The following is a 10,925-nucleotide window of genomic DNA, read 5'->3' as shown; positions in this document are numbered from 1 at the left end:
ATGCAAACATTAAGGGCTGTTAGTGCTGCGTAAAGTTGATCATTTTGCAATCTCCATTTTCAGATCCATTTTCACTCAATTTTTTTACTAGCAAGCAGTTTGAAGACATTGAACACAAAATACCATTTATCCATTACAAATCAGATCTCTTTTAGTTTTGAATTGCAGTGGGAATAAAACATTGCTGGCAGGTAACATGAGGCATTCCAGCATAGAAAACCGGGTTTATGAACGGATGTGTGACTGAATCAAAGAGAACATTTAGGAAAAAAAAGATTTTTAGAAATCAGCTGAATTTTTTTTTTCAGAAATAAAAAATATAAAAAAGAGCAGATTGTATTTAGGTTGTATTATGAAAAGGTTGCCAGAGCAGTTTGCTCAGCGGAGATTGCACATAATTCATCCAACTTTGTTAGGTGGGAAAAAACCTTTAGGAGGGACAGGAAGTCAGAGCATGTAGAAATACAACTCCATCCAGATTCCCTCACACTGTAAGATCTCCATCATCTCCATCATCAAGTAATTACGTTAATACAGGAATGACCATCTACTCCCTCGCGTGCGGCAGTTTTTTTTTTTTCAGGTGCAGTAAATCCACCCCAGCTTGTCCTTGTTAACCTGCTGACCCCGGGTCTGTGACAAAGAGGACTCATTGCTGTCTGCCATTCAGCCGCGACGGCTTGGCCCCCCCGACCGGTCCCGTCGCCTTGGTGACGGTGCAGCGTGATCACCCACCATCTCCGACGTCACGTGGACCCGTCGCCGTTGGGTGAAGCCGAGTTGTACGGCGTCGTCACAGCATCCCTGGCTGGAGAGAAGAGGGACACAGGTGCCAATCATCATTCGGCATTTTACATTTAACCACAACGTACAAGTTTGGCTACATTAGGTTTTGGTAAGCTTTTTTCAATTTTCAATTAAAAATTTCAATTAAAAAAAGAATTTTTGGGCTAAAACTGACCAAAACAAATCTAACACACAAACGTTTCCGTCCCTCCCTCAGAGTCGGCTCCTGTTACATTGAATGGACTCTGTAGGGAGGATCCGGACTGTGAGACCCAAACACCATTAAGGCCTCGTGCCGGTGGACGTGTTAATGATCAGCGCCTTCCATCAGCAGCACCGATGTGTCCAATCGGACGCAGCAATGCTTGCGAGTGTCTGTCACCATTGACCTGGCGCTTCTCTCCCTTCCCACCCCCACTCCTATGTGCAGACAGGGGGTTGCTTAGCAACCAGAGAACAGCCTGTGGAGAACACACTCTCATCCGTGCACACTCTCTCTCTCTCTCTCTCTCTCGCTCTCTCTCTCTCACACACACAGAACTATGAAAGACAAAGATAATGTTCTGCCCCTCCACTTCTCCATCATGCTCTGTGAACCCCAAAATGGGAAGAGAAACATCCGACCCTCTGCCCGGGGGAGGTTTGACACTGTAGCCGCGGCCCAGTGACCTTTCATCATTGCCTTGGATACACACACACACACACACACACACACACACACGCACACGTAAAGTCCACTGTCTGAGCAGGAAGTTGTCTTTGCCCCCAACATACAGTGAAACAATCCCAGCGCCGTCTCGCTATAATGTCACAGCTACGTCCAGAAGCTCACTTCATATTTTGTGGTTGTGACTGATCACCAGTGGACTCAAGCCGCTGTCCATGAAATCAGCATTTCCAACGGACAAAGAGCTTTCAGCAGATGAAAGTTAAAAGCTCAGCATCGTTAAGCGAGTGCTTAAATACAGTCAGCAGACGATGGATCAACGCGGAGCGGCGAGCGGGAGACAGCACTGTAATCCCCTAGAGGGGGGGTTTCACTACAGTAATGGCAACCCGTATGAAACCACAGCCCCTGGGGAGTGGTGGGACTGGGTGGATTATGAGAAGCCTCGGGGCGACGCAACGTCCCTTATAGCCGCCGAACACCAACACACACACACAGAAAGTAGCAGGTAAGTGTGCACACATAAACACAATCATTGCACGCATGGAAGCACACACCTAAGCAGGGTGGGGAAATTGAAAAGATACAGACAGGTGTACAGGTGTACAATGTACAAATAAACTGGTTTGGCTGATTCCCAACGTGCAAAAATATTGGCGGCTGCGTTGAGGACGTATTTCTTCTCTTTTCTACGTGTGTATGACATGTTCGGGGAGGAGGGGGCAGTAACCGGGTTGTCGGGGGTCTGATTTAACTCCTGGGTGATTATGGGATGGTGATGGAATCACTTTTTGGGCCGCGAGCGAGGAAATGGCAGGAGGTTGAAAGTGTGTTTTTCCCCGAGCAAATGAAAGCAGCAGCCTCGGGGTTTAGAGAAATAAACTGAAACATGGTCACATAAAACATAAAGAGCACATTACAGCCTTACAACAGAATGGTAACGTTGTAGCCTAGTGATAAACACCAGGTTAGGACGTGGTAATCCATCAGGGATATACTTATTATTACATGCGCGCTGAGAAAACAAAGAGGAAGGTCAAATTCACACCACAACAAATCATCGTTGGGTCCCAGTAGCTTGAGGGGAAATGGGAGTAAATGACCAGAAACGTTGTTTTGAATGGGGTAATTTTTAAAATGACTACATACGTCTCTTTTATCACACACATTTAAAGCAGCCGTGTGTCGTCCTTCCAGTGTGGTCTACTGTTCATTTGTTGCCCCCCCCCCGGAGAAAAGCTGCTTAGAGCAGAAAGGAGATTACGCAGAACCAAATACACAAACAGAAAACACTGCAAAGCCTTCGTGACCTCTGCCCACGAACACACATGCACGCACCTATTTTGAGAACCAGATCTGCATATATATTTGCCTCTCTATCTCACCAGGAGCTTTCATCTGCACATAAATTCAGCTTACACTGTATATTCCCTTAATGGCCTGTAAGAGCATGCAGCTTTTAGTTGGTGGGAGGTTTAAATCCTCCCACATTACAACTAATAGAACCCAATAGATATGGGCACATGTGCTTATATATATATACATACAGTATAGCACATGTGCCCATTCCCAGAACCAACGTAGGGTTTTAACACCCGTGTGCTTTGAAACCAGAGGGAGAGACGGACACAGGTGACCTTTGGGGGGAGGGGAGGTCACCGAAAGGAGGTCATTGAATGCAATCTTTCAATGAGCAAAGCGAGGGCTCAGCAGCCTGGGGAATACACGGCCACAGCCTCCCTCAGCAGCTGATTGTGCATATGAAAGGGAGAATGAGAGACGGGGACAAATGTCTCATCAACCTCCACACGGCCCACATTCATTTTTATGTTGGCCTTTGGGTAGATGGTTTGGCGGAAAAACCCGGTTCGGTCGAAGCTCTGCGAGGCTTCGGATTCTTGAGTCAATACATCAAGTGGGTTTCTATTAGTTAGTGTTTCCGAGTATGACATTTGCTCTTTGGGTGATGATTCCTCCACTGCAGCTCAGAGAAAACACTGCCTATAGGCCCGAAACACAAAGAACACACTGGGACTATTGGTCGAATCCCAATTTGAATAACACAATCGCGTAATGTAAATTTTGAACCCATCACATGAGGAAGAAAGGTTTTCATAGCTGTCCTTTAAGAGGAGAGACAACTACAGGGACTTCTGACTCGTACATAAAGTCATGAGAATGTTAAAAAATAAATGCGACACTATCCTTTAACAAAAATTTACTGAGGTAAAAAAAAAAAGCCTTAGTAATGTGACTATAAACTATAAATTCTTGTTACAACCTAAATACTGTTTTTACACATTTACACACAGAAAATGTGTTTTTGCACAAAGGACTCAAACTCATTTAGATTTTGCTTTATAAGCACATTCTTGTAGTGGCATGGCGGCGCATACATCAGGGAAAAGGGTCTGCAAATACAGGACGCATGATTAAACATGCTGACTGCAACACTTATCACAAATCTATTTGCGATGCACGTCCAATTCCGTCAGTCTTTAGCGCGTCGACACTGCCCCCTGGTGTCTGCTGTGGAGTAGTGCAATAATGTTGGCTTGTGCTGAACGATGATTCTGAATTAAAAATAACAATGGTCTTGTCATACATATTTAATTTCACCTTGCAAAACAATGTCAAATTAAACACAGTTCCTATGTACAACTTGCAATAACATGTTTCCTTTTTACACCACAAAGAGATGGGCAGGACATAAACACGACTTTAAAGGGAACAGGACTTTCTTAATTGGCTTTTGGAAAGTTTTAACAATGAAACAGTGCTCAGATATGTTCAGTGACTTTTCCGTGATATGGAAGAACATTAGCGGATAGTCATTAGGAGAAAAGTTATTTAATATACAGTAGAGATTATTACTCTTTCATGAATTATTGAGTCCAATGCAAAGCTCTCCCCTGAACTGTGACCCATGGTATTGAAAACACTTCAATTAGACCTCAAAGAAGTACCTATTATAAGAAGTAATGGAAGTTAATCTTTGTTTCCCCCCAAGATGAAATTAAAAAATAAAACCTAATACTTTCAACCTGTTTTAAGTGTTCAGAAATCATTTAAAGTGCACAGTCGTTGTTGTCTTGGGTTATTTTCAAATGGGATTCGGGCCCAAGTCGGGCTCCTGCTGTTCCTCCATGTAGTACGGATCTCCTTGATGGACTCTGTGATTGTGCACCCTCAGGTTCCCCCTGTGGGCGAACCTCTTCCCGCACTCCCCGCAGGCAAAGGGCCTCTTCCCCATGTGAACGTCTCGCTGGTGGGCTCTCAGGTTCCCGCTGCGGGCGAAGCGCTTACCGCACTGAGCGCAGCCAAAAGGCCGCTCCCCTGTGTGTGTGCGGGTGTGCACGGTGAGCTCCGAGGGGGTGAGGAAGCTCTTGTCGCAAAACTGACAGGGATGCAGCCGGACTCCCGTGTGGCGCAGCAGGTGTCTGCGCTGGTGGGACGGGTAGGTGAAGCACTTGGTGCAGTACGGGCAGGTGTACGGCCGTCCGCTCCCTCCGCCGGGAGCGGCGGGGTGGCTCAGGGCGTTGGTGTGTCGCAGTGCGTTGGGCTGTGGTCGGAGAGGGTCTCTGCCGCCAAAAGCAGCGAGCCGCCGCGGGTGATTGACGGAGCCTCTCCCTCCCCGGTCATCTCTGGGCCTCCACGGGGATTCTCCGGAGGGGGCTGGAAGCTGAACCTGCCGAGCCCCCCTCGGCCCCCCGCCGTGGCCCTGCGCCGCGTTCTGATTGGAGTCGTGGTTTTCAGGCTCCTGGTCCAGGTAAGGGAAGGAGCCGCCGTCGTCGTCGTCTTCGTTGCTGGTCTCGTCAGAGACGAAACCCGGTCGGAAGCAGGACCCGTCCGTGCCGGTGCTGCTGCTGGCCGGACCGGAGCAGATGGTGCCGTCCATCTGCAGGTTCTCCAGGCCGGACACCCCGCCTCGTGTGGCGCTTAACCCCGGCGGCCAGTGCGCTGGTTGAGCTGGGCTTGGGTCGGGCCCCGGGGAGCAACGTCCGCTCTGGGAGATTGAGAGAAAAGGGGTGGAGGCTTGATCCTGGTGAGATCTGTGTTCAGCACCACCCTCATCCCAATGAGACACTGCAGAGAAATTAGGAGGAAGAGGAACTTTTCATCAATTTAATTGTTTACATACTTAATGACTATTGCGTACGACTGAACAACGTGTGATGGTCTATTGGTCGATTTATAGTGTGTATAAAGAATCAGAATATGCAAAGTAGATATTAGCAACTAGTCTGGTCAAATAAATGTACTAAAGCTAAAAAGTAAAACGGTTACCGTGAACTAAGTGAACATATTAAGATAAAAAGGAAATACAATAAGTAAAACACAAATATCTCTTATTATACTAGAATAGTCTCACACAGTCCTGTGGGAAACAGTGAATGCCTCTGCAGTCAAAGGTTTCAACATCAACATCATTGTCGTAACATTGGAAATGCTGAACAAATAGCAGGAGCAGAATATTGTGACTTCTTACATTTGGCTTTGGCTTGTGTGCCAGAGAGGGTCTCCGTCTGCCTCAGGTCCCTAGCAGCGAGGCTTCCGTCTGGGACTCGGCCTGCGGTAAACTCGGGTGAAGCTCGAGGTACAGCACGCTGTGGAGAATAAATAAAACACGTGAGACGGAAAAAGAGAGCGGGGTTCAATGTCACATTGTACCGTGCGCTCCAAAATAATAACAAAGGCTTTATTCCTTTGGTATTTTTTGAACAACCAACTTTTGAAACATAAAGAACCGGGTCTGACCTCGTGTTTTATTGACGCGTCGCTCTGGCCTGTGACCTCTTCTTTCAGCCCACTGAGGCTCTGACTGAGTCCTTCTACTCGGTTTGAAAGAGAAGACGAATCCTTTAAAATACAGCCTGGGAAACAATGAATTGTACAAATGTTGTACAAAGTGGCTGTGCAAATGTATTTTGTACAGCCAATCCCCCTCCAAAATAAAACCTGTCCAGTACTGTACAGGTGAGTATGTGTGACACGTGGCCAATGAAATGCCTGGAAAGTATCAACAGGTGAGCTGTCCTACCTGATCCTGCCTGGGTCTGCTGCCTCGAACTTCCCTCTCTGTCCCCGGACGCCACCTCCACCTCCTCGCTGCCTTCTACTCCTCCGCCCTTCGCCCTCTGCCTCCTCCCCGCTTTCTCCAGCTCGCCCCGGAGGACGCAGATCTCGTCCGTTTTGTGCGCCAGCTCCGCCTGCTGCTCGCACAGGCTGCTCTCGAAGATCTTGGCGATCTCGCACACGGCGGCCGCCAGCAGCGAGTCCATGACGGCGGCCAGCTGCGCGTGGAACGCGCCCCTCGCGGCCTCCATGCGCTTTCGTTTCGGCGGCGGCGACGCTTTGGAATCCACGTCCGACCGACACCGCGGTTCAGCTGCGCGGGGATCCTCCGAGGACAGCAGAGGGAAGATGTGGCTAACGCCGCTAGCACCGTGCACGCCTCTGCCCTTGCATCGGCGGAGTGCCATGAGTTGTTGCCATGTCAACGCGGCTGGGCCATTTCCATTAGCCGGCGTTGTCTAGAACAGCAAGCCGCTTCGATAACGCATCTCGCTGGGCGTTAGTCGGGTCTCTCCGGTGTCACATTTGAAGCTTGGCTGTCCCGGTTTATCTGACGAGCTACCGCTACGGTTAGTAGCAATGCGGTTTAAAACCGTCAGTTGGCATAGTTTACGAACATGCAGTTCAACTTCTTGCTAGCGAGAAGAAAACATGCTGTGACTTAACGTGATGTCATTCAGTGGCGTTGTTAGCTAGCGTTAGCATTACAAGCTAACGTGCAAACAAGGGAGCCAACGAAGCGTAGCCTGTGTTGGTGATGATAGCCCGTTCTTTTTTTTAGCACTGAAGCCAACTGTGTTCTTGCATTTGAGGCAACCAAACAAGCAGGTCCACTGTGTTTCCACGCACGGTGGTTAAATACAGTCTCTGGCTGACCGTTAATCCACGAACGCGCTGTAGTCACATTCAAAGATGCGGCGAGCCGTCGTCCAGCTAGCAGGTTGGTGTCTATGACGTCAAGTCTCGCGTAAATTCTAAATCTCGCGATAACAAATCAAGGATTTGTGAACTGCTGAAAATCAACGATGCTGAAAAAAGGACATTCCGACATCTCCCACACAGAGGTGTGAAATGCACTTAGTAGAAATGAAGAAATAAAACATTCATACTACTCAAAAACCGTGCAGGACAAAAAGTATAACATTTTATTTGGGGAAAATGGCAACAATGTGTAGGTCTAGAATAACAATTATTCATTACTTATAAAGAAAATAAAAAGCAGCAGTGTTATCAGATCCTACCATGTGGATACATTAACACAAACACTACACATAATATAAAACCACGATTGAAACAGTCGATACTTTAAATATATAGGCATGTTTGGGGTTATTTAAGAACTCAAGCTTTAGGTTGAACAATAAGACGTCATTTTGAATGTAAGACGTCTATAACAGTGTAATTTCTTCACATATCGGTGTATCAGTAAAAAAACACTTGTGTATAACAAATGACCAAAAGTACAGCCAAAATCAAAGATTAGTCCAAAAATGTGACTCCACAACAAAGCACGTGACCACAAACTTAATCCAAGAGACTCAAGTTTTGAATTCAGCAAAAAAGTTGCTGACTTGACACCAAACAGCACAATGTGATTAAGGCAACCAGGAGAACAATATGTAGAGATGATTACACATTTAGCTTCAGCAAATACCCCAAAAAATAAAAGTTTGCTGGCCTGAAATACGGATTTGTCATACAACCTCCAGCGAGAGCATAAAAGACGTCCCACCGGTGAACTGGCTTACTGATGGAAACGCTCCATGTGGTTCCTCAGGCGGCCTTTTGTGAGGAAGACCTTCCCACAAATCTTACAGAAGGACCGATCTTTGTGAAAACTGGACATGTGCTTCAGGTACCGCGCTTGCGTGGCGAATGTTTTCTGACACTTTGCGCACTCGGTCACCGGCTGAGGACCCGCACACCTTTTCTTGTGGAGGCTCAGCTGCCCGCGAAAACGAAACGTTGCGGAACACTGCTCGCACTTGAGGGGCTTCTCCCCCGTGTGCGTGCGAAAGTGCTCGCTCAGCATGAATCTGGTTCTCAACAGCCTCGGGCACAACGCGCAGATGAAACCCTCGCGGCAGCGCGTGCCAACGGTCTTCCAGTTTGAACTCGTGTCCGCCTGCGCCTCGCTGACGTCGGCTTGGCCCTCGTGCATTCTCGACATGTGTTTTTTGAGGGCCTGTTTGACGGCGAACTTCTTCGGGCACGCGCTGCAGAGGTACGGCCTCTCGCCGGTGTGAACGCGCACGTGCTCCCTCAGCCTCGTACTGCTATTAAAACTCATGTTGCAGTGCGTGCAGGCGTGCTTTTTGGCAGACTCGGCCTTCTGGGTGGATGATTCACGGCGGCCGTTAGAGGAAGGCACGCTTTCGTTAACAGCAGGCGTTTCTTTGCTGGGCGCCGTCAGGTTTTCTACACCGGGGCTCTGGGGTTTTGGAGGGTTAGCGGAGGTAGCTTGTTTCGCCATCAATGCCCGGAGTTTTTTGCAAAAGGGCTTATGACTCCTAAGGGCACTTGGAAAACGGAACTCTTTTTTGCAACCTTTGCACTTCTTGTGTGATCGTACGTGCACCTTTCGGCCCCAAATCGTGTCGAATTCCTTCTTACAAAACTTGCAGGAGTACGTGCTTTCCCTGCCGTTCGTCTTAGTCTCTTTCTCGCTGCACGCAGCCGCTGCAGCTTTGCCTCCCCCTTTTTTCCTCTTCATCGTACTCTTTTGCGGTTTGCCAGTCACGCGTCTCCTTGTCCTTCTAGGACGGGCACCGTCCGCGGGGTCAGTATATTCCTGTTGGATGTCTTGGACCAATTTCGCCATGTCGTTTCCCGCCGGCGGACGGCAAGGTTCTTGCTCCCCGTGTGCGAGCCTCGCATTCAATGAACAGCCTGCCAAGGAAGAAAAAAAAAAGTAAAATAAGCAGATGTGACATGAATATAAGAACCGAGCGGTTTGTAACAAATCGTTGTGTATAAAATACCTTCACACAGAACAGACCTTTCCTGTTACGATACCAACACAATGGAAGGAAATGGGATTTGTAATGCTGATATCTTTAAAACACATTTTTTCGGTATCACGGTGAGAGAACTGATCAACTTTAAACGGCTAGCACACGTGACGGCTACCAAAGGGACGCTGCCTTCCTTCTGAGCTCTGTGTATCTTCATGCAAATAAGCAGCTGCCAGATGCCTTCAAGTTCATCAGGAACTAATAAGAACAATAGTTGGATGCTGAAAGGGAACGTGGTGTCTAGAAGGTAACGGTTGGTAAATGTTAGAATAGGTCAGTTGACACAAGGCCTGCTACTGTTTATCACCACCAGTACCCTCGGTAAACCACTGCTAACCCTCCAAGTATAAACAAAACAACTTGTGCAGATAGACATTCACGGTACGAAAGGCTGAAACAAGCTCTGTACTTTTTGCACCGACTGATTGCGTTATGGATCACAGTATAGTTCAGTTGGGGATTTTACCTGAGAAGCTGACCAAGACCAAAATATTTTTCACAATAGCAGCTTTGGACATGATGAATTGGTATTCTCTGCATGCAAATGTGTAAATAAGTACAATGTGACAATTCTGACAATCAAAATACAATTTCCACAACACAATAATGAGAGAAACGCACCTCTGCTGGATCTCCGCCTGGAGTCAATGTCATCGTTAACAACCTGAAATAAAACTAAGTATTTAGTAAACTCCGTCATTTTCTTCAGTGATTCACAATGCATGTATGGAGAAAATATACACGCACAGAACATAGTCTGCATAGGCCAAAATAAAAGGAGGTGAACTTTGGATGTTCTGAGACTTTCAATCATTTTGTCTAAATGTGAAGTGGACATTGTAGCTCGTTATAACCGAGTACAGCTATAAAAAACTGAACCCTGATAGGATTGGTGCGGACTCCTACTGCATGTCCTGGATGTATCCAATATCTATATTATCTTTATCTATGTTATCCATTATATTTACGTAGAAAAGCATTATTTGCATGTTAAAAAACGCTCCTTTACAATCAAATGATTGTAAATACGACTTCCCACAAATATAGGCTATGTTTGCCTGTAAGATTTGGAAACAAATAAAAAAAGTGGTCATTGAGTATAAAAAAAGGTGATCATCTCGAGCAGACCGCTCCCCGGCTCTGAACTTCACATATAGTTTTGTATTATTACCGTGTTAACTGTTGTATTAACTTAAAAAACATGCCCACGGGTGTTTTCTCCGCTGGTTCCCGATGCTGAAATGAAAGGTCACCGCGGGCTTTCTTGTTCGGGCTACACACCTCTTGCTTCAGGAAGGGAACGGGATAGAGAGGGATGGACAGCCGGCGAAGTCTCACACTGGGACAAAAAGAGTCTTCTCGCTTGACCACGGTCTCATAGC

The 10,925-nt window shown here is 47.1% G+C and overlaps 2 protein-coding genes across 3 annotated transcripts in view; both read right to left on the bottom strand.

The window, feature by feature from the left end:
- Positions 1–4,047: 4,047 nt before the first annotated feature.
- On the bottom strand, positions 4,048–7,526 carry LOC120817792 (uncharacterized). Of its 2 annotated transcripts, none has more exons than XM_040174338.2 (4): positions 6,495–7,526; positions 6,212–6,327; positions 5,943–6,060; positions 4,048–5,539 (listed from the first exon to the last, which is right to left on the bottom strand). In XM_040174338.2, the coding sequence occupies exons 1-4, from the start codon at positions 6,934–6,936 to the stop codon at positions 4,557–4,559; spliced, it is 1,659 nt and encodes a 552-aa protein (XP_040030272.2). In that variant the 5' UTR covers positions 6,937–7,526; the 3' UTR covers positions 4,048–4,556. The 2 variants fall into 2 exon arrangements, with proteins under 2 accessions (XP_040030272.2, XP_040030274.2); XM_040174340.2 differs by having other exon boundaries at positions 6,212–6,285.
- A 134-nt stretch (positions 7,527–7,660) lies between these two features.
- LOC120817793 (uncharacterized) overlaps positions 7,661–10,925 on the bottom strand; it is a 4,465-nt gene continuing 1,200 nt past the window's right edge. The window contains exons 3-5 of the mRNA XM_040174341.2: positions 10,825–10,925; positions 10,165–10,207; positions 7,661–9,418 (exon numbers count right to left, since the gene is read on the bottom strand). The exon at positions 10,825–10,925 is cut by the window's right edge and continues 27 nt beyond it. Of these exons, the coding sequence (XP_040030275.2) occupies positions 8,274–9,418; positions 10,165–10,207; positions 10,825–10,925 (1,289 nt within the window). The 3' untranslated portion in view covers positions 7,661–8,273. The remainder of the gene's footprint in view (positions 9,419–10,164; positions 10,208–10,824) is intronic.

The sequence above is a fragment of the Gasterosteus aculeatus genome, chromosome 4 (assembly GCF_964276395.1).
Source record: "Gasterosteus aculeatus chromosome 4, fGasAcu3.hap1.1, whole genome shotgun sequence".
NCBI classification, from domain to species: Eukaryota; Metazoa; Chordata; class Actinopteri; order Perciformes; family Gasterosteidae; genus Gasterosteus; species Gasterosteus aculeatus.
The sequence above is the reverse complement of the archived record's forward strand: the minus strand, read 5'-3'. Positions and strand labels throughout refer to the sequence as shown.